This window comes from Chenopodium album, chromosome 20 (assembly GCF_948465745.1).
Source record: "Chenopodium album chromosome 20, dcCheAlbu1.1, whole genome shotgun sequence".
Taxonomy (NCBI): domain Eukaryota; kingdom Viridiplantae; phylum Streptophyta; class Magnoliopsida; order Caryophyllales; family Amaranthaceae; genus Chenopodium; species Chenopodium album.
In genome coordinates this window covers 12,012,871-12,033,500 of record NC_137853.1, presented here as the reverse complement: position 1 = coordinate 12,033,500, position 20,630 = coordinate 12,012,871, and the positions used below count along the sequence as shown (strand labels likewise).

At 33.4% G+C, this 20,630-nt stretch overlaps 2 protein-coding genes across 2 annotated transcripts; one reads left to right on the top strand and one right to left on the bottom strand.

The window, feature by feature from the left end:
- The first annotated feature begins 245 nt into the window (after window positions 1-245).
- Window positions 246-7,776, top strand: LOC145598704 (uncharacterized). The gene is made up of 4 exons (XM_081655086.1): window positions 246-772; window positions 1,144-1,318; window positions 6,877-7,154; window positions 7,477-7,776. Exons 1-4 carry the CDS (start codon window positions 368-370, stop codon window positions 7,582-7,584), a joined length of 966 nt encoding a protein of 321 aa, XP_081511212.1. The 5' UTR covers window positions 246-367; the 3' UTR covers window positions 7,585-7,776.
- Window positions 7,777-8,943: 1,167 nt separating this feature from the next.
- On the bottom strand, window positions 8,944-12,470 carry LOC145598794 (uncharacterized). Its single transcript, XM_081655183.1, has 7 exons — window positions 12,334-12,470; window positions 12,039-12,116; window positions 11,818-11,937; window positions 11,625-11,703; window positions 11,161-11,247; window positions 10,852-10,914; window positions 8,944-9,524 (listed from the first exon to the last, which is right to left on the bottom strand). The coding sequence occupies exons 2-7, from the start codon at window positions 12,092-12,094 to the stop codon at window positions 9,447-9,449; spliced, it is 483 nt and encodes a 160-aa protein (XP_081511309.1). The 5' UTR covers window positions 12,095-12,116; window positions 12,334-12,470; the 3' UTR covers window positions 8,944-9,446.
- Window positions 12,471-20,630: the final 8,160 nt, after the last annotated feature.

Sequence of the window (20,630 nt, the reverse complement as noted above, 5' to 3'; positions counted from 1 at the left end):
TATGATTTATACATTAAGCAAAATATAGTCATGTGTGATCTTGTTGGATTCGTCTCATAAAATACTTTCACAATATCAACTTTTTATAATTTGAAACTCTTACACAATTATAGATATTTAGCATATAAAATGTGCTTTAAAATGCGTAATTTCCTCCTTGTTGCAACATCAATAGAACCGACGAAGTATGTTATTACATGAATGCATCTCTTATTCCTCCATTACTACTTCCTCCCAGCGCTAGTCGTAATTCTGAAACATGGCCATCAATTCATAAACCCCTCACAAACATAAACCCATTTCCAACCCACTCGATCCCCCAAAATTTAACTCAATCAAACCTTCAAACTCCATTGAATCTTCAGCAATGGCGTCAAACATCATAAGAAACTCCCTAAAATCAATCAACTCCCTAACCCTTCGAACCCTAACAACCCACCACCGCCCCTTCAGCGCCGCCGCCGCAAACCCCACCACCACCACCACCGCCGAAGAATCCGACGCATTCACCTTCTCCTCCGACGGCGCCGACAGCATACACCTGAAGGCGAAAAAAGCGGCAGATTCGTCAGTGACAATGCCGATGTCGTTCATGACTGGTTCTATTGTTGGGAAGAGATTCTACAAGAAGGTGACAACGAGAGAAGCTGATGATGGTAATGGGTGGAGTGTAATGCTTGATTATCGAACCCTTAAAACCCCTTCTAAACGCCCTCTTAAGCTTCCTACTCTTTCTCTTGCTAAAGCTATTGCTGCTGAGTGGGATTTCCAGGTTACTCTCTTTCCTTTGATTGTTTTGATTTTGAAATTCGTGGCAAAATTGTGCATCGATCGGTGTTATTAATGTTTATTCGATAAGGGTATTGTTTCCCAGTGATTATTTATTTAATAGGTGATTGGTGATTTGTAAATGGTGATCATGTTTGTTGGTTTGTTTTATGAGCTTAGATGTGAATTGGGTATTTGGGGATATTGGTTGAATTTGCTGGGTTGCTACATGATTTTGTAAGTAACGGCATTTATAATTTGGTGCTGTTATAAGTGTTGTTGAGAATCCTTGAGATTAGTGTTTGTGATTTGGTGTTATTTGAGAAGGGGTTTTGGTGTTAATTGAATCTCGGGTTTGTTTGGTATTATTTGTAGCAAACAGATGGAATAAGACCCTTCACAATGCCATTGATGAAGCTTGCTTGCACTGCATTGGAACGAGTTCCTGTTGTTCGCCCGAAAATAATTGAGAATTTGATGAGTAAATTCAGTCAAGACTTAGTTTTTTGTCGTGCTCCAAATGATAACGAATTAACCAGCGGTGTCTATGGTATGATCCCTAATATTGATCACCCTCTACTACTGGTTTTAACTTTATATGCCTTTCCCTTCTCGTGTTTTTAATGCTTTGAGTGTGATAGATGCCATGTCCTGAACTGTTTTGTTATTGAGGGCCAGCCTTTTATGCTTGTGAAGCTAAAGGACAGCATTAGTGTAATAACAGTGATGAAACAAATGCATGCCTGCAAAAGATCTATGTTAAGCCTTGCTGTTTTAATTTATGTGCGAAACTGTGAATTGTCTTTGTTACTTTGGTAGTGAGGTTGAACAATATCTAAATAAGAATGGCACTCAATAAATGCGGAAGGAATGAAGTATCAATGGAACTGCTATGATTATTTGGCGAACATTCATTTTAACATAAGTTAAGATAGTATAGCTTAAAGTAATTGAAGCTCATAATTTAACTTTGCATTGTTTGGCCATGCTTGTATTGGGGGTAATGAATTAAGAGCAAGTGAAATTGAAAGAAAAAGAATGAAGAAATTTAGGTGCTGTTAGAGGGATTGATGTGGTGATAATGCACATAGAAGAGTAAAGAGGGTAGGGGGATTTAATAATTGTCATTTCAAGGGTGATACGTTACTCTAGTACTCTAAATTTCTCTCATACGGCCCGTTTGGTAGTCTGTAATAAATAATGGGATAAGAATGAATTTTGTGTAATTTGGTATAGGAATTACTATCATAATGATCATGGTCATGCACTCATGCCATCTCATTTCTAAACCTATGCTTTCTTCATAAAGTCTCATTCCCACCCAATACCACCCTCTTAAGTGATAACCGATGGTGATGAAGATTTATGAAGATAATGAGGTATCTTATATGTATTAGAACGACCATGGGTCTTGGTACATTAACTTACATAATTACAACAAAATACAATCTCATTACTTCTATTTATTACCGCCTACTAAACGGGCCATTAGGGGATGGTGGGCAGTTATCACCCCCAAAATAATGGTAAAAATTCTTTCATTCCTCACACAATCATTACCATATCCTATGTCACCACCTTAATTCACTTTTTTTTCTTAACTTTTCTTTTACTACTCAATCAGCACATCAATTCTAAGCATTTCTTGGATGGTGCATTGTGCTTATATCTCCGTAGGCCTTGTTTGGAATCAAATTTTGATTGTTGTTGGTTCACTTGACTTGTTGACCAACTAGTAATGTTAATTGCTTTAATAAGTCTCAAGTAATATTTATTGTTAAAATATATTTTAAAATTGGATTTTATTGGAAAATTGTTGTCTACTTGTGATCACATATAATCCTAATTACTAATATAGTACTCCCTCCGTTCCTTTTTGTTTTCGCCATTTGAAATTATGTGCGGTTATTAAGAAATGGTGTAAAGTTGAGGTATATTGACATTAATTCAATCATTGAAGTACAATTCTTGTTAAAAAAGGAATATTGTACATGTGGGGTAAAGTAAATAGGAAGAAAGTAGAAGAGGGATGAGAGAGAAAGTAATAATAAGTATTGAAAACCCATTAAAATTGGTACAATTGCACATGAAAAATGGAGGGTAATTGAGTATTTAAATTGTAAAGCAAGGGTAATTTTGTCCATAATTAATAACTTAAAAAGGAAAGATCCTAAATGTAAAGAATTAAAAGGAACACCCTTAATGATAATGAAAAAACAAAAAGGATTGGAGGGAGTAATATGTAGTACTCCCTTCATTTTTATTTTAATGCAATACTTCCTTAAAAATATTTTTATTTTAAGTGCAACACTTCCTTTAATGGAGAAATATTATATTATTTTAATATATTTCTCTCCTTTTATGCTCTCCACTTCCACCCCATACATACTCTTTTTTTTTTTTTAAAAAAAATATTATTTCTCTAACCTCACTTTCCTTTTCTTTTACATAAAATGTTAACCTACTATTTTTTTTATTTATAATTTTTAATTCCCCTACAACCCCCACATACACAATATTTTAACAAATTCAACTCAACCCTTTAAAACTCTATGTTAGGGGGAAAAAAAACAAAGGAAGCATTATTCCACCGGTAAGCTTGAAAATGGGATACCTAAGTTCATCAACTTTCAAATATATTGAGTATTTTATTGAATGATGATAAGTATCTAACAAAACTAAGGCAATAAATTATGTCTAAAGGTTAGAGACCGATTAAAACATGGGAAAGGTGATCAAGGCATACGTAGATTATAGAGATATCAAGGGGAAAATTTGTCTACTTAGGTCACTCTCGCACACACTAAACATTAAAGTTCCCAACTCACCTATTAGTTTGGTTAGCTATGAGGGTGTTCACATATTAATCTTACCCACTTCCGCTAAACTTATCCGATATGAATAAGTTCATGAAGTCAATTAACCAAGAGACTATAATTCAATTATCACATATGTTACACACACTCGAGTTTCGGTGTCGTATCTCCTTCGATTCCAAAAATAGCTGATACGGGGATACGATCAAACAAGCGTCTCGACTATTTTTTGGACACGACTAGCATATAAAGTGTCGGGAATTTTTTTAGATACTTAGTTAAAAAAAAATTTGACATGATAAAAAAATCATAATCAAACCTTCCAATTATTCTAACAAAAACTACTAAATAAGAATTCCATATTGTTCCAAAAAAAAAAAAAAAAAAATCAAAGTCAAACCATCCAATTGTTATAAGAAAAAGGAAAAATTGTCAGGAACTACATGCTTAATAGGGGCATTTGTGAACAACTACTCGCTAAAATTTTTTATCAAAATAATTACTCCCTAAATTTAAAAACTTAGAGTAGCACTACCCATTTCTCATACATTTTGCAACAACACAATGACCTAAAATCAAGATCAATTACCATATCTTAAGTCCATCTTTCACTTCTCTCATACATTTTGCAACAACACAATGACTAGCAAACCTTGTTTAGGTCACAAGTTTCTTAATATCGTGCACACATGTGAGGTTACAACTCTTGACATGGTAAAGGAAATTTTGTGACGATATCCAAAAATTTGTGACCTTATATGACATGGCGAAGGCAATTTTCAAGAAGAATGCTAAAATACAACTCTTGCTTGTAACAAAGTTTTCTAGTCGTTAAAGTGGTTGCAAAACATACGTGACAAGTGAAAGATGGACTTAAAAAAAATGGTAATGGATCCTAATTTTAGGACTTTGATTAGATCTCTTAAAAATCGTATTGATATTAAGGCTCGTGTATAGAAAGAATTCTAAGTGACAATTGGTAGGATAATTTTGATTATTTTTGAAGTTTACGGAGCCTATATATGACTATTTGGGTTGGACAAAGATGCTCCTGTTTTGCATCTTATCTTTGATATGAGAGATACTCTGATTAAAGAGTAAAAGTCAATGTTTTTGAACATGAATGGAAAAACTTGTTTTGTATCTAAGACCATCTCCAATGGTAAGACTTGAGTGAGTTGTTTTAGGAGAGAGAGTATTTTTTCCAAAGGATACCAATAAGTTGGTATATTATTGGTATCTAAACTTAGCAACTCCAAAAGAAAGTTTTGCTAAGTTTGGATTCTCAACGTGGAGTCTCATTTGACAAAAAGTGTGGGCCCTTATCAATATTATAATATATTTGTAATTTATTTAAGTTTTTTTTTATATTTTTTTTTAAAATTTTTTTGAAAAACTTACAATATGGATTTGGTGGGCCATAAATTGAAAGTGACATTAGTATACTTTAGAGAGTCTCACCATTGTGAAATTAAACTTCACATGAGTTGCTAAATTGAGAAGTAGGTTAGGTATCACCATTGGAGTTAAAAAAACAACTCATTTTGTATTTCAATACTCAAAGTTGGAGATGATCTAATAAATCTTTTTGTTAATGCTATTCAAGAAGTATTTATGAGTTTGATGGAACAAAAGTAACACACCCTTACATTGTTTAGCGCACTCAGTAATTCCAAGACACTAAATGCTAGTAGAGAGGGATTTAAAAGGGTTACGCCTAATGAAGGTGAATAAGTTTCTAACAACAGAATTGAATGCTTGCAATGTCCATTTCCCAATGACAATGATTTTAAGCATGCGAGACTAGAGTATGGGGCATTTTCTAGTGAAGCAGCTCGTTTGAGTCAAGCTCATATAATTGCTACTTGTGATGATGAAAAACCTATAATTTGGTGGGCAAATAATGGTTCATACCTTCCCCACTCAAAATTATTGTCATAACCATCATCGTTTTCATGATGTGAACGAAATTGGAGTCACTATGGTAATATTCAAACTCTAAAGAGATTTAGCCCGACTTCTGAAAGGGCAAGAGACTTGGTGTATTGCCATAACAATGTTCAACTATTGGCGAGGAAGCAAGAGAGTTACAAATTAGGCCCTACTCGTTATTGGGACATAGTTATTATTAAATAATGAGCATTAAGTATTTTATTTGATATTTAACATAACCAGCTTATTAATTAAATTTTTGTAATGTTTATACGAGAGGAGATCAATTTGATGAGGATGTTGATGTTTGCGAGTTAACAGAACTATTTATCAACAAACTGGAGTTAGAAAGGGCTATCATTGGTTTTGATAATGAGCATTCAATGAAGATTACGAGCTAAAGATGACGAGATTTAAATGATATTGTTAGCCTTTTGGAATATTCGGTTTATGAGATTTGGAACAATACTGTATAACTCGGACTCTAGTATCCATGTCCGACACGAGGGTCCGACACGGGTATTTGAGGTAAAATGAAACATCCGAATAACATAGGAACAATAAGCAATTACTGTATAAGTTTGTTATAAAAATTGGATGGTTTGGCTTTGATTTTATGGTTTTGGAACAATATGCAATTTGTTTTAGTGGTTTTTTTTAACAACATTTGGATGGTTTGACTTTGATTTATTTTATTTTTTTTTTCATGTGAAGTTTTTATAATATTAGAATTTTTTTCAACTATCTAAAAATTTTCCCGATACTTTATATGCTAGTCGTGTACTAAAAATTAGTCAAGACGCTCTTTTGACTGTATCCCCGTATGGATTATTTTTGGAATCGAAGGATCCTCATATCCCTACTTGGAAATGACACCCAAACTCGAGTTTGTGCAACAATGGCGAAATTAGAAAACTGAGATAGTTTGGTTTGTGTTGGTTTCCATTGATGATATTCTACCTTTAAGAGCTTTAATGGAGATTTTGAAGGTCACCATTGAGAATTTCTTTTTTTTTTTTTTTTTTTTTTTTTTTCCTTTTTTCTTTTATGCCATCAAATTTGTGAGGCTTTCATTTGGAAACTATTGTGGTGTGGTTGCTGAATGCTCTCGAGTAATTCTATTGAACTATGCCCATACATCGATATGCAAATTAATTTTGTTTTAACTCTCTAGTTGTTGAGTAGTCATCAGGAGAGGGAGAGGGAGAGGGAGAGGGCCTGACTGGCCCATGAGTAGATTTTAACTTGTTTTTTATTTTGTCCCCTGCTTAATTGAAGTATGAACATTGTTCTATATGGATACTTTCTGAATTATTTAAATCAATACTTCTAATCGCGTATTACTCTCAAATCTTTGCAGAACGCCAAGTTGAAAAAATAGATCCTCTACTAAAGTGGGTGGAGTCAGAATTTGGCTACAAGCCTGTAGTGTACACCTGTTTTTTTGGTGGCAAGCAGGATGAAGGTCTTGTAAAAGCCGTTGAAAGTTTATTGAAGAAAGCAGATGATTGTGAACTAGCTACCATTGATGCATTGACATCTGCATCACACTCTTTAATTATTTCTATCGCTATAATTCGTGGAAAATTGCAATTAGAGGAGGCCATTGAGTTGATACGTCTTGAAGAAGATCTGCAGGTTAGTGTCGTATGCCATGTTGCTTTTTATGAGCCCAACCTCTACTTCCCCCTCCCCAACCCAATCTAACCATGATTTGCTGCATCATTGAACGTGTATTGCATCGGGTATATGAGAAGGGCTCAGGAATTGTCATTATAATTCAGTTAGAGGTAGTTTAAGCAACATGAAGATTGATATCAATTCAAGGAGGGAATCATTTAGTATATAGATAGGGGATATTGGAGGACTGATTCAGTTAGTCTATAAATAGAGGAGATTCGAGAGAATTTTTTTCATCATTACTTTTATTTAACTATTCTAATACTGTTTCATCTGACAGGTGGACAAGTGGGGTCTTGTCGAGGGTGGTCATGATATTGATATTGCGGATTTGAAGGTGCAGATTGCATCTGCTGCTGTGTTCCTTGGGCTATCAAGAAGGTCATAGTATCCACATTTTTGAAATTTTTTTTATCAAATGAGTTGATTGTGCATTTTTTGTTTTTGTATGCTCTGTTGAAGGCTGTATTGTACTAATGACAAATTGACAACCAATGTGCTGGAGCTTTTTGTAAACGTGTTGTAGCCTTTGCGAAAGCAGCAAGAGTAATAATATTTGCTTCGGTATTTCTGAGGCTCACAGCATTTTAATACAGTACTTAATATTAAGCAAACAATTGCAAAACCTCTTATAACGGTAGAAATTTTGTTGAAACTGTTACTCTACACCTGAAATCTGGAATGGGAACTAAATCTTCAGTGTTGAAACATAAGGTCAACATGTTCTTATGGCTGTAATCGTTTAGTTATAATGTGCATATATGTAAGCTTCACCAATTTCAGCTCTGTTTTTAGTCATGTACTGTTGTACAATTTATATTGTATAGTACCAAATGGTTGGTAGCATGCCGAAGCAGCTGCTTTTGTGGCAGATTAAGGATCTTCATTGCAGCATTGCACACAAACTGGTGGTTGTTTAATGACACAATAACAGCATGTGGTATCACAGTCATTATTGCAACCTGTTACAGAAAATACCTTTGAGTTAGTTTTTATGCTGATTACTTGATTAGAAGCTTACTTTTGCCAAAGGAACATCAGGATTTTTTAATTTTCTACCGGATAAAGAGCTTTGATTCACTGATTGTCACTTTCAGTTCATTATTACCTGGGACTGTGATGACATATTGAGATGATTCCAGTTCATGTGGCTTCAAGACAAATGGAAGTCGGTTGGTTGCCAAGACATCGATGACATTAATTGCGACAAGGCTCATGAAGAAGTAAGCTATTGCTAGTGATTGCCTCATAGTTTATAAGATTTGCTTTCAGACTTTCAGTTGGATTGCCTAGTACTGTCAAAACTGGCTGGAACCAACTTCTTTTATAGGATTGTTTTTGTACTTTATATCCTAAGGTTTCAAACATATGACATGATTCATCAACAGTGTGGCTTATTGTATATTGTAGTTATTAGAAGAGGCATATTTTACTAGTAAAGAAAGACATCATGTTCATTACATGCTAATAGGTGATATTTCAATTCCAACTAAGATTTGGTTTAATAGATCACTCAAGGTAAACCTCACACCAAATCCTTAAATAAGGATAAATTCAAGGGAACTTCACCTTCGACATATCATATGCAAACACAAAACACTGCTTGGAAATGCATTAAAAGGTTCATGTATCGCCAATTTACCAAATTTTACACTTTCCTTTACTTTAGGAAAGGTTTTCAGCAATCTACCGGGATATATTTTCTGAGTTATGAACACAATTCTTGATAAAGAAATTTTACTTCGGAAAGAAAAATGATCTTTCATACAATTCAGCATTATCAACATTTTTTTCTAATTTATTCAGTGCATTTACTAGAAAATATCAAAACAGGGAACCAACACATATTACCTAATACAAGCTTTAACCCAATTAATTATACCACTACACTTCTGAGCACAAAAAGGATTCACCAACTAAAATTTCTTCTGAGTACAGGCTACAATTTGCTTGATTGATTAAACCTGGAAAACATTGCAAAGATCAAGATTTCAGCTTCATGTGCTACAACTTCGGGTGGCAGGAGGCAGTACTATGTATATCACTTTTCCAATGAATAAATTGCATCTTCTCCACTTCAAAGATATTAATCAAATATTCAGAAATAGTTATCCGAGGGTTCTGCACATGATAAAACAGAGATTTCAGCAACTGTAAATAGGTGTAAAACCAGGCACAACAGTGTTGTCCACATTCCATGGTGAAGCTTAACAAGAACTGCAGCGCAGAGAGCTATGGCCTCATAAGAGATCACTCCTGGTTAGACATTTGAATCTTGTGGCGCTTGAAAAATTCTCTAAATCCATAAGAACTGAGGTCATGACTGAACTGCAGATTCGATAAACAGGTTTGACATCAGATAAAATCTAGAACGCAACATGACATCATAACAAATTTTCATTTAAAAGAGGTATGATTCCAGTGTGTATTTGTCAAGTAGCAAGCAACAAAACAAATATAATTGGAAAAATGGAAAAGAAAAATCCAACCTTTGAACTTTTTCCTTACAAAAATCCAACCTTTTGATTATTCCTCAAAAATCCAACCTTTATACCCCTCCTTCCCCAACAGGTCCATTACCTGTTGATGACCAGTTTTTCTAAGTTATATATCACGTGTCAGCTATTTATAGGTTAATTATTTTTTTAATTATTAAAAAAAATTTTAAAAAAAAATTGAAAGAAAAAAACAAAAAACAAAAAAAATCAGAATCCCTCTTCCATCACCACCACCACCACCTTCCCCTGCCATCACTCCCTCTCCCCCTCCCTCCCCTGCGCGCCTACCGCCCACCGGAACCAACGCACAGCCCACCGAAACCGAAAGACACCACCACCACCTTCCCCTGCCACCAACACACACACCCAGCCACCAACTCCACCGCCCATCCACCAACACACAAGCCCAGCCACCAACTCCACCGCCCAGCCACCACCTCCAAACCCAAACCCCGCTAACCGCCCAGCCGCCAAAAAAAAATCAAAAACCTCCCTTTTCCGTCACTACACCTCCCTTTTTCCGTCACATCAGCCACCCAAATCACCCACCTTCGATTCCCTTAACCTCGAAACCCTCCCTACCTGAAACCTAGCCCCTAAAAACCTCCCTGATCTGCCTGAAACACAGCCCATCCCACCCTTCTCAAATCGCAAGCCCTGACTCCATGGAGGAAGAGGTGAGAGAGAGATAGAGAGGGAGAATGAGAGTGAGGGAGGGGAGGAGAGGTGAAACGGCGGTGATGAGTGGTGGTGGCGGAGGTGGGGTTGGTGGTTTGAGTGTTTGAGGTGAGAGAGAGAAAGAAGAGGAGTGAGATGGAAAAATGAGAGGGGGAAAAAAAAAAAACCATCTTTTTTAACCTGTTTATCAGATCACAGGTAAAATGGACCTCTTGGGGAAGGAGGGGTATAAAGGTTGGACTTTTGAGGAATAATCAGAAGGTTGGATTTTTGTAAGGAAAAATTGCAAAGGTTGGATTTTTCTTTTCCATTTTTCCAATATAATTAGTCAATAAATAGCAACTTGTGGAAAGAATGAATCTAAGCCCAATTTTTTTTTTTCTTTTTCCCAACTGATGGTTTACAGAAACAACAGCATGTGTACAGCAATTCAATGAAATGAATAAGACAAGTACTAGAAAAATATAACAGAATCTTACAGGCAAGACTTTCACGGAGTACTTGGTGACGTTTGGATCAGTAACCCTTCCCGGGGCAGCAGCCTGCAGTAGAGGAAAGACAAAAGGTTGGTATCTTGGCAATGGCATGTAAATTTTACAAAGCTGTACAATTTAGTTGCAATCAATCGCTTGTTTCAAATAAGTTGCATCTTGTACCAGAAAGAGATACAATCAACAAATACCCAAGGTAATTTAGAAAAAATAATGAAAGGAGGCATGATCCTAAAACTGGATGCTTGCATAGTCCAATTCCCAGAAGACTAAAAGATATAGAAAGATCAGACATACTTGCTCTGGGGTATGAAATATTTCAACAAATGGGTATTCCTTCCTTTGCCGTGTTATACAAAAGCCTGGATACTTAGGACACTCAACCTGAAATTACACAAAGTATCAAAAATATTAAAGGACTAAAATTTCATTACACAATGCAGCAATGCTACATTGAAATGCACAAAATGCATTCAGATCCCTATCAGCCCTGTGTCTATACTCTATACATCCAACATGCCTAACATACTAGAGCGATTCAGAGAAGATACATTGACAAGCAGAATAAACCACAGCAACCACGATATCAAAGGCTAATCTATCAATCAAAAGAAGAGATGGATAACCATTTATAACCATATTCTGATTCTAATACAGACTGTTTCTTTATTCCTACGATGAAGAAGTGAACCTACTCTCTCAAATTGATAAGGTACGATTCTGTAGACCCATAATCATAACACAAAGAAGAAGAAACCTACCCTCATAAATTTGACATGAGGGTAAAACTCGGCCGCAGCCTCCTCTAATACTTTGTCAAGATGTCTTGTGTAATTTCCCCTACAATTCCACAAATCATTTCACATTAAGAAAAGGGTACACAAAGACGAAAATGAAACCGAAATCAACCATTGCAAGAGGGTAAAAAGGGGGCAAGGAAATCCATCATACTACCTAATAGTGAAAGCAACAACCACAGGGTAGCCTTGGTGAAGAATCTGTACAAATTGACGCTCCGACGTAAAATGTATTACACGGGATGGTCCTAAATCCTTGGGATAACCAGTATAATACCTTATAATTTCACAAGAAAATACAAAACAATATTAAGATTTTTACAATTTATATAGTTCAATAATTATGAATCCCATAGAAAAATTTGAATAACTTTTTACCTGCAACTTTCACGAAAATTCATCATCATCTTACTGAACACCGATGATTCTGACATTATGGGTATTGATACTAAACCCCTATGACAAAATTAAGCAACATTTCAAATGGGAAACAAAAAAAATTGAAAAATTCTGCAAATTTCTTATACTGAACCAAAAATTAGGGCAATTAAACTAGCAAAACACAACTACAATAGAATCAGTGGTGTATTCAAGGGATTCAACAAATATGAAAATTAATTCAATTTGAATTCGAAATGAAAGAACTATGAGAAGATAACGATTGATTATTTACCTGGAAAGTGGACTGAATTTAATTTCTGGGAAACTAAGCCCTAGCGCTTGATTGTTCAATTTGGGGGAAAATGGTGGACGAAGGCACGGCTTGTGTTTACAGTAATCACTTCAATTTGTGCCTACAGGGAACAAGTTTATCTCCTTGTTAAACTTGAATGTATTAATGTAAATTAAGTGGCAAAATTGTAAATAAATTGCATAATTTTACATTTTCATACTCCTTTTGTCCTTTTATTAGAGTCTCACTTTTAATATTTATTACTCACATAATAAAGAGAAATGAAACTCTAATAAAAGGACGAAGAGAGTATAATTTAGCGCTTTTCTAAATACTGTAGGAAAAGATCCAATTCCCATATTACAATCATTTTTTTAAAAAAAATATATTTCCACTTTACCGTCCACGTAAGCAAGTTGGAAAAAATACAGTTTTTTTTTTACTAAAAAAAACTATAATCATTAACCAGTCAAAGTAGAGCTTGTGAATAGTGTATAGTCATGGCGTTAAATAAAAAAAATGTGAGTCAATATTTTCACTTGCATAGCCACATGATCATACTCCTATTTATAAAAATTTCTCCTATTAATCTTTATTAATTCAGGGCCATAAATGATATCAAGGTTATATTTAAACAAATTCTCCAATCTAATCTTAAAATTAGACAAAGAAGAATTAGGTACCACACATGCTATTAGTTATAATTTATCCAATGACTCGCTCTTTCTCTCTTTCTTCCACCCTGTATCATAATTTAATAGTTATTGTTGTTTTTTGTTTGTTAATATTTTTTCATTTTCAATTGATTGCCCTCATTTTATTTACAATTCTCCCAGGCTCCAACATCTTCTTTCTTCCTCTTGCTCCATTATTGATTTTTCCTGCGATCATTTTTGATGTCGGTAAGTTTGTTTATATCATACATGCAGTGTATCTAATCATACATATTTATTCGTTCCAAATTAATTGAGCCAAAAGAGCAATAAAAAATTACAATAAAAGGTGGGAAATTAAAATTTGAACATATGTCATATCATGCAAGACCAACCCTAAGTTTTAATCACAAGGAGCTAGGGCAAGATCAAGTTCATTAAAGTATCACCCTTGCTTTTATATATCTCATGTATGATATTGCCTATTATTATGCATCATATTCAGTCGTGACATACAAACATTAACTAATATTCAATTCCACCAAATTATTTCTTTTCATTTCATGAGTATATCCTTTTTTTCGTAATTTGAGAATGGGCAAGATGACCTAAGTTTTGACGATATTTTAAACAAATGTAAACAATGTATAATTGTAACATGAATTTTAATGTTGAATTAGAATTTTTTTGGTGCAATGGCCTAATCCAGATTCAAGGCTTAGTTGATAATGGTGAATTAGATGAGAGTACTATATAAAAGTGATAAATTATTTTTATTACATTGTTCTTGTTTTACTATACACGTACCTTGAAATATATATGTTAAACAGCAGGGCGTCACTAATGTAAGAGGTAGACCATTGCCTAAGTTTGGAGAATGGGATGTAAACAATCCTGCATCTGCTGAAGGTTTTACAGTCATCTTCAATAAAGCTAGAGATCAAAAGAAATCTAATGGCACTGCCGCCAACGGCTTAAAAGGTGCTCAAAGATTTAATCAAAACATTAATCATGTCAATAACAACCAACATAAGCAAGATCAAGATCTCAAGAAAAAATTCAAACAAGCTGATAATCAAGAACAGGGATCGGTAATAATTACTCACTATTAGACCTTTTCATCACTATTCCTTTTGTTTTTTCCACTTTTAACTTTTATTTCTCGATGAAATTTTTTTTTCTAAGTAGAAAGAATAAAAGAGATCAAAGGGAATATCTATTATTTTTGTCTTAACAAATTTGTTAAATTAGTTTTGTGTTATTGTGTAGCGTGTATAATGTGTAGTAGCTAGAGATATTTTAATTTGGTTCTTATTTATGTTGTTTTAATAACTGCAGAAAAAGTGGCTATGTTGTTTCTCTACTAGGTGAAGCTATTGCAGATGTACGGTTGAGTTGTATGTAGCAAATGGTGGTTTTGAGATTTTGATTTACGTACCTATTTGAATGAAGAAGTATGACAAGTAATTGAATATTTGTAAATTTTGAGGGCAATTATTAATTTAATCATTCATTCATCATGTTATGTTTAGTATATCAAATCTAATTTATTGGCTAGCAATGCACATGTTCTATCTATTTCAATCATCTTTGGATTGTAAAGAATCAATGTTGGGGAGAGAGATTACTCAAGATATTGTTGAAGTGGAATATGTTTTGGAGTAGAGAGAGCCTTAAGGACAAATACTATAAACGAGATTTGATTTTTAATTTAACCAATTATAGTTATCGATCATCCACACTGGACAAGAATGTGTAGGTGCACAAAATATTATAATTGGACTTGCTCCAAATTATGTAAAGGAAAAAGGTTAAAATATTGGTAGATCATATAACAAAGCATAGAATTTTTTTTTAAAAAAAAGTTGTTAGAAAAAAAAAAGTTGTTTTGTAGTGCTTACCACATGTATTTATCGAAAATCTACATTATTAAATTTAAATAAAATAAAAATACTAGGACCAAAATATTTAAAAAAAGAATTGAACATCCAACCAACATACATGTTTTTTTGAGGAACTAACACACACATGTATTTAGTTTGAGGACATCCTATTACAATTATATCTTGAAATAGAAATACTAAATACTTGTACATTTTTATTTTTTAAAATAATTAATTAGTATCATATTCTTCGTTCTCTATAATTATGTGAATGTCAAATAGTCCTAGTTTATCAAAATATTAAAATTTAGAGTCTAAAGTTTAAGATAGAATCTCATTTACACCATTAATGTTGTCGCTATGTTTACTAGAAAAATAATTATATTAGATCCATAATAAATTAATTAAAGGGTTAAAAACTTTTCACCAAAAAAATTAAATAAAGTCTTAAAAGCTAATCTGTCCACTCAATCTATTCAATATAAGGAATATATAATAAAAATATCAACAAGCGCTATTAAAATAAATTGTAAAGTATAGATCTTAATCTATTTAAGATAGTTATATATGAAGTCTTATAGTAGTAGTCAATTGGAATATGATCAAATTTCAATAGCCTAGTGTATTGTGTCAAACAAAAATTCAATGCATCATATAGAATTTAAACCTAGAAAAAGTTAACGGAAAAAAATATATATTCAAAAGGAATAATTATTTCAAGCACCAATTCAATTCTTCGATACCTTAATAAAGATCTTGTTCAACATCAAATCTATACACACAAAAGTTCAAAACCATGGTTTAAGAATTGAAGTTGTAATCTTATATATGTCTCCCAAAAATTAATCCTCAAACAAAAATGGTAATATGTCCTTTATGAAACCTAAGCCTCACGTAATACTCATATCAATTGCAAAGTCCAGATGCTCCGTTCTTCATATGGTCTTATGTATCAATTAGAAAGCTCAACAATTTAAAGAGCAAGCCCTGAAATTAATGTTGGAGTTGTTTCCTAGCTCCTACTTGGAGGATGAAACCCATTTTAGTGGGCTAATATAATGTTTTAATCATATGGGCTTTAAACCTTGGGTCCATATGAAGTATAAGGTGATAAGAAAGTCAAAGAGGGGGTTGTTATAAAGAGTGTGCAGCTGAAAACAAAGTATGGATAGCAAGCCACACAAATCTCATGCACAAAATAGAGGAAGGCAGAGAAGGAGAAGGAGAATTTCTCCATAGAAGTTGTCACAGTTTTTAGCTCGGTCAAATGGTCAAACGTGACTTTAAATTTTGACACAAAGTTCCTGCCATTCCACGCTACATATCCAAAGGTCAGATTGTCATTTTGTGCTCCGGATGTTGGTAATCTCTATTTAGCCCTAACCTCTCCATAATTGAGATTATCCACTTATTAGTAATGTATATGGAGAATAGTTTGTTCCAAATTTGTTGTTTGATGTTGCACAACATCTAGCATTGTTTAGAGAAGTTTAATTTCGTGTACCCACTAATTATTATTGATTAATGGAAGGGCTTGGTGCTGGCTTACAGTACCCGTGGTTTCCTCCCGCTTTGAGATTCCACGTATATCTTGGTGTGCTTTATTTTTATTGCATTTGGGCTATTTAGATTTACTTGTTGTTGTCCATATTGTGTTTGCTCAAGATTGGTAGTAATTTCCCATTCTACAACACGTTCAGAAAAATGAGATCGTTGTGCTTCTGCTTGTGATTGTTTACAGTATATGCCTTATTTCTAGACAATTAAATCATTATATGTTATAGGACCATGACAAGTAGGACAAGTAGTATGTGTCTTTAAAAACCATCTGTTCATACAAAATGTGTGAAATCTATAGAGTGCCTCAAAATTATTACAGGACAACTGCTACGTATAAGCGATTCAAAACCATCTAAACAAATCGCACAATCCAAGCAACTTTAATTTGAGTAATTTCATTTATTCTCTCTTCGTCAATTTGTATCAAAACTAGATCCTCCTTGAAAAAAATAGCTGGTTTGAATTTGTATCATGTTGGTTGTAGGCATTGCACGCGAAGTAGGCATAGCTTGGTTTTGATAATGATTGTTATGGGATGACCCGGTGTATAAACATACATCTGCTACAACAATCACGGATTATTAAAATTACTAGGAATATTAAAGCAGCAAAGAAAACGAAATTCACTAGTTCCATTGCTATGTGCTAAGTTGCTAGGTCTCTCCACCTTCTATACAACATATATAGATATTCAACCTTAAAACTTAAATTTCTCGATAAGTTTTTTAATAAGAACAAGCAAGTCCCCTATTCAACGTATATATATCTTTGTAACACAATTAAAATCCTTGCTATTCAAGATATTATTTTTAAAACATGATATAGTTTTGGAGTATTTATCTTGTATGTCTTAAAAATAATTAAGACGCAGGGAAGATGTTAGAGTTGTAATTTTGGATCTCAAAAATAAAATAATAAGAATTACAATGATAATTCTAACTATTTCCATAAAACATTATTCTAAAATTATAAAGATATTTAGGTAAAAATTATCATAAACTTATGAGAAGAATATTAATTAACACCTAGCTTTTTCATTTTTTTGCAATATTAATAATCAAACTTTGGTGAAACTCGTACTACAACTATTCACATCTATGGTAAAGAATAAGATTAAAAAAAAAAAAAAAACTATAACACTTCTATTAATGATGAATCAAGTTTATTTGATAAAAAACCCAACGTTTTACCTACTTTTTCCTTTAAATGCAACATTTCTCAATACACGTTTGCCAGTGCATTACTCAATCATTAACTAGTTTTTGAGCCCGGGCGATGCCCCAATTTATTATATAGGGTTGATCATTAATATAAATTGTAATTTATAACTCAATTTTTTTGTAGTTAAATTTATTGCTCATATTGAATTGTCATTTGCTATATATTAATATTTTGTATTCAAAATAATACATAAAAAATAACTTAGTTTGGTGGTAAAACACTTAGTTTTAGATTAAGAGGTTGCGTGTTCAAATCTTATGGAGAGCATTTTTTTTATTATAAGTGCATGACGTAGCGTAATGATTAGTTTACGTGACACATGGACGTTCTTAGGAACACCTTGTGCATGACATGGCGTAAATCTAAACTATATATTAAAAGACGTTCCTTTTAAAGGAACGGTGCCACGTGACACTCTTCAAAGTATAAGCGCCATGTCATCAACTCGAACCCAAAACCTCCTATACATAATAGTAATGCATTTACCATCTCAACCAACTTTTATTTATGTTTCAAAGTTCACATACAATATTGTATATTCCTTTCACTTATTACGTAAATTAGAGGTAATATTATTTATCTATTTTTCACAAAAATATAATGTAAATACATATGAGGGAAAAAAAAAAGTAACACTTGATGCAATGCCCGAACCACACACTAACTATACAAATACATAATTATAAAATTAAAAAAAAATACACAAACTATCAATCCGGGTCCCGGGGCATCGCCCGGGGCACACACTAGTGCGTAATGATTAGTTGAGTTGGTGACATGGCGTAATGAAGGGAGTCTACGTGACACGTGGACATTCTTATAAATGCCTTTTAATATATTAGTATAGATAGTACTTTTTATGATCCTCTATGATACTAATAAACTATGAACCAAAACGATCTAACAAGAACCTAAGTGGCAATATTTTTTCTTAATTATAAATTAGAAAAACTATATCGTCTACATGGGCATGTTCACTTCAACTTAATTTCAGTTCAGTTCAGTTTAGTTTAGCTCCAATTAGTCAGTTCAGTTTAGTTTAGCTTCAATTAGTCAGTTCAGTTCAGCTCCAATCAGTTCACTTCAGCTTCTAATTTCCTTCTCTCATAAAATATTCATTTCAGCTCTATTCAGTTCAGTTCAGTTCTATTCAGTTCAGCTCCAATCAGTTCAGTTTAGTTCAGTTCAGCTCAATTCAGTAAATGTGAACAGACCCTATGAATAGAAATAACTTCACCTAATTTCGGGTGATTTGATTTTAAATTTTATCTTCACAATCACCATAATTGGCATAATAAATTACATAACTCAAATTTGAAATGATTTGACCCAACTAAATCCGTTCTGAACACATCCTACAACCCGACTTGACATTTCTACAGTTCTACTCCGTATTAGTTTCACAACGACTAACGGTTACGAATACGGATACGAAAAGTCGGAAATGAGCCAAACAAGGCAATATACCTTGCAAAACCCCAAAAAGAGGGAAAAAAATAAAGCATACGATGTGTCAATGTGACCAGCCACATAAAAGAATTAATTAAGTCGAAAATGAGCCAAATAAGGCATTCCTACTTTCCTAGCATTTCCCATAAGTAGAGGTGTCAAACTCGAACAGACCCGAAAAAATTATCCGTTTCGAACTGTAACCGATCCGATTTGATCCGAGAAATTCAAGACTCAAACCCAATTTGTAACCGAATCGAACTCAACCCGAATCCGAACTTGACCCGATCTGAACTTAACCCGGCACCGATTTGATTCGACCTGAACTAACCCGAATCCGATTTGACCCGACCTGAACTCAACTCGAACCGATTTTACCCGACCTGAGCTCAACTCGATCCGAAATTGACCCGACAAATAACCGATCAGATACGATCTGTTTTGACCCGAACTGATATTAACCCGACCCGATTTTAACTCGATTTGATTTTTACCCGATCCGAATTTAACCCGACCATAATTGATTATTGATCTTTTTATTCAAGTTCTTATACTATATATTTACTAATTATTAATAAGTTAACTTTTTTACTACAAATAAATAGTCTGGAGTCTTAAGTTTACTACTAACCCATCACGTGAGACAATCTGACCAAAAAGTAGGTGAGGTCCATATAAAGAGCTCTCTCTTCCTATCTCTCTCCTTTTTTCTCTCTCTACCATGTGTTTTTAGAATATTTTAATCATTGTTATGTGTATAACATTCCTTCATTACTACTTCCTCTACAACTGTGCATTATCCTTGAATTATAGGTATTATACATCGTACGGTTATATACACACTACATATAAATGCAATAATTTATGCTCAAATAAAAAGAATGTACATAGTAATAATCAACTATCAATATGTATAATGTCAAGTTTTTAATATAAAAATTGAATTAGTAATAAAGTAATTCTAACAAATATCTTATATAAATTGAATTAGTAATAAACTAAACTAATAGTACAGAACTCATAACCTCGTAAGATTGTACAATTGATGAAGAGTAGTAACCTTGTAATAACCTTAAAAAATTGTATTCTTTTTTGTATATATCACCATATGTAACTATAATTACTCGTCAATATATCACTAGCTCGGTCTCACTTATATAGGTATGATAAGTTATCGATAATTATTCAATCTCACAGTTTTCCTTTAAGATAAAAATTATACATAACTTGATCAAATGAGAAAACTAAAACTTCGTGCTTCGTAATTAATAATCATATTGAACCAATAATAAGGTTAAAACTCAATAATATCTCTAGATTAAAAATATCCTTATTTGGATATGAATTTGGTCAGCTCGACCAAAATCCAGCCAAACACAAAAAGGAATTGAATCGAAACTGACCATTTAATGAATCAACGGATCAACCTTATATTAATCAAACCAAACTTGACCGAACCGAAATCAACCCGACCCAAATTCACCCGACCCGAAGTTATCCGTTTAAACCGTTTTAAACTTGATCCAAATTT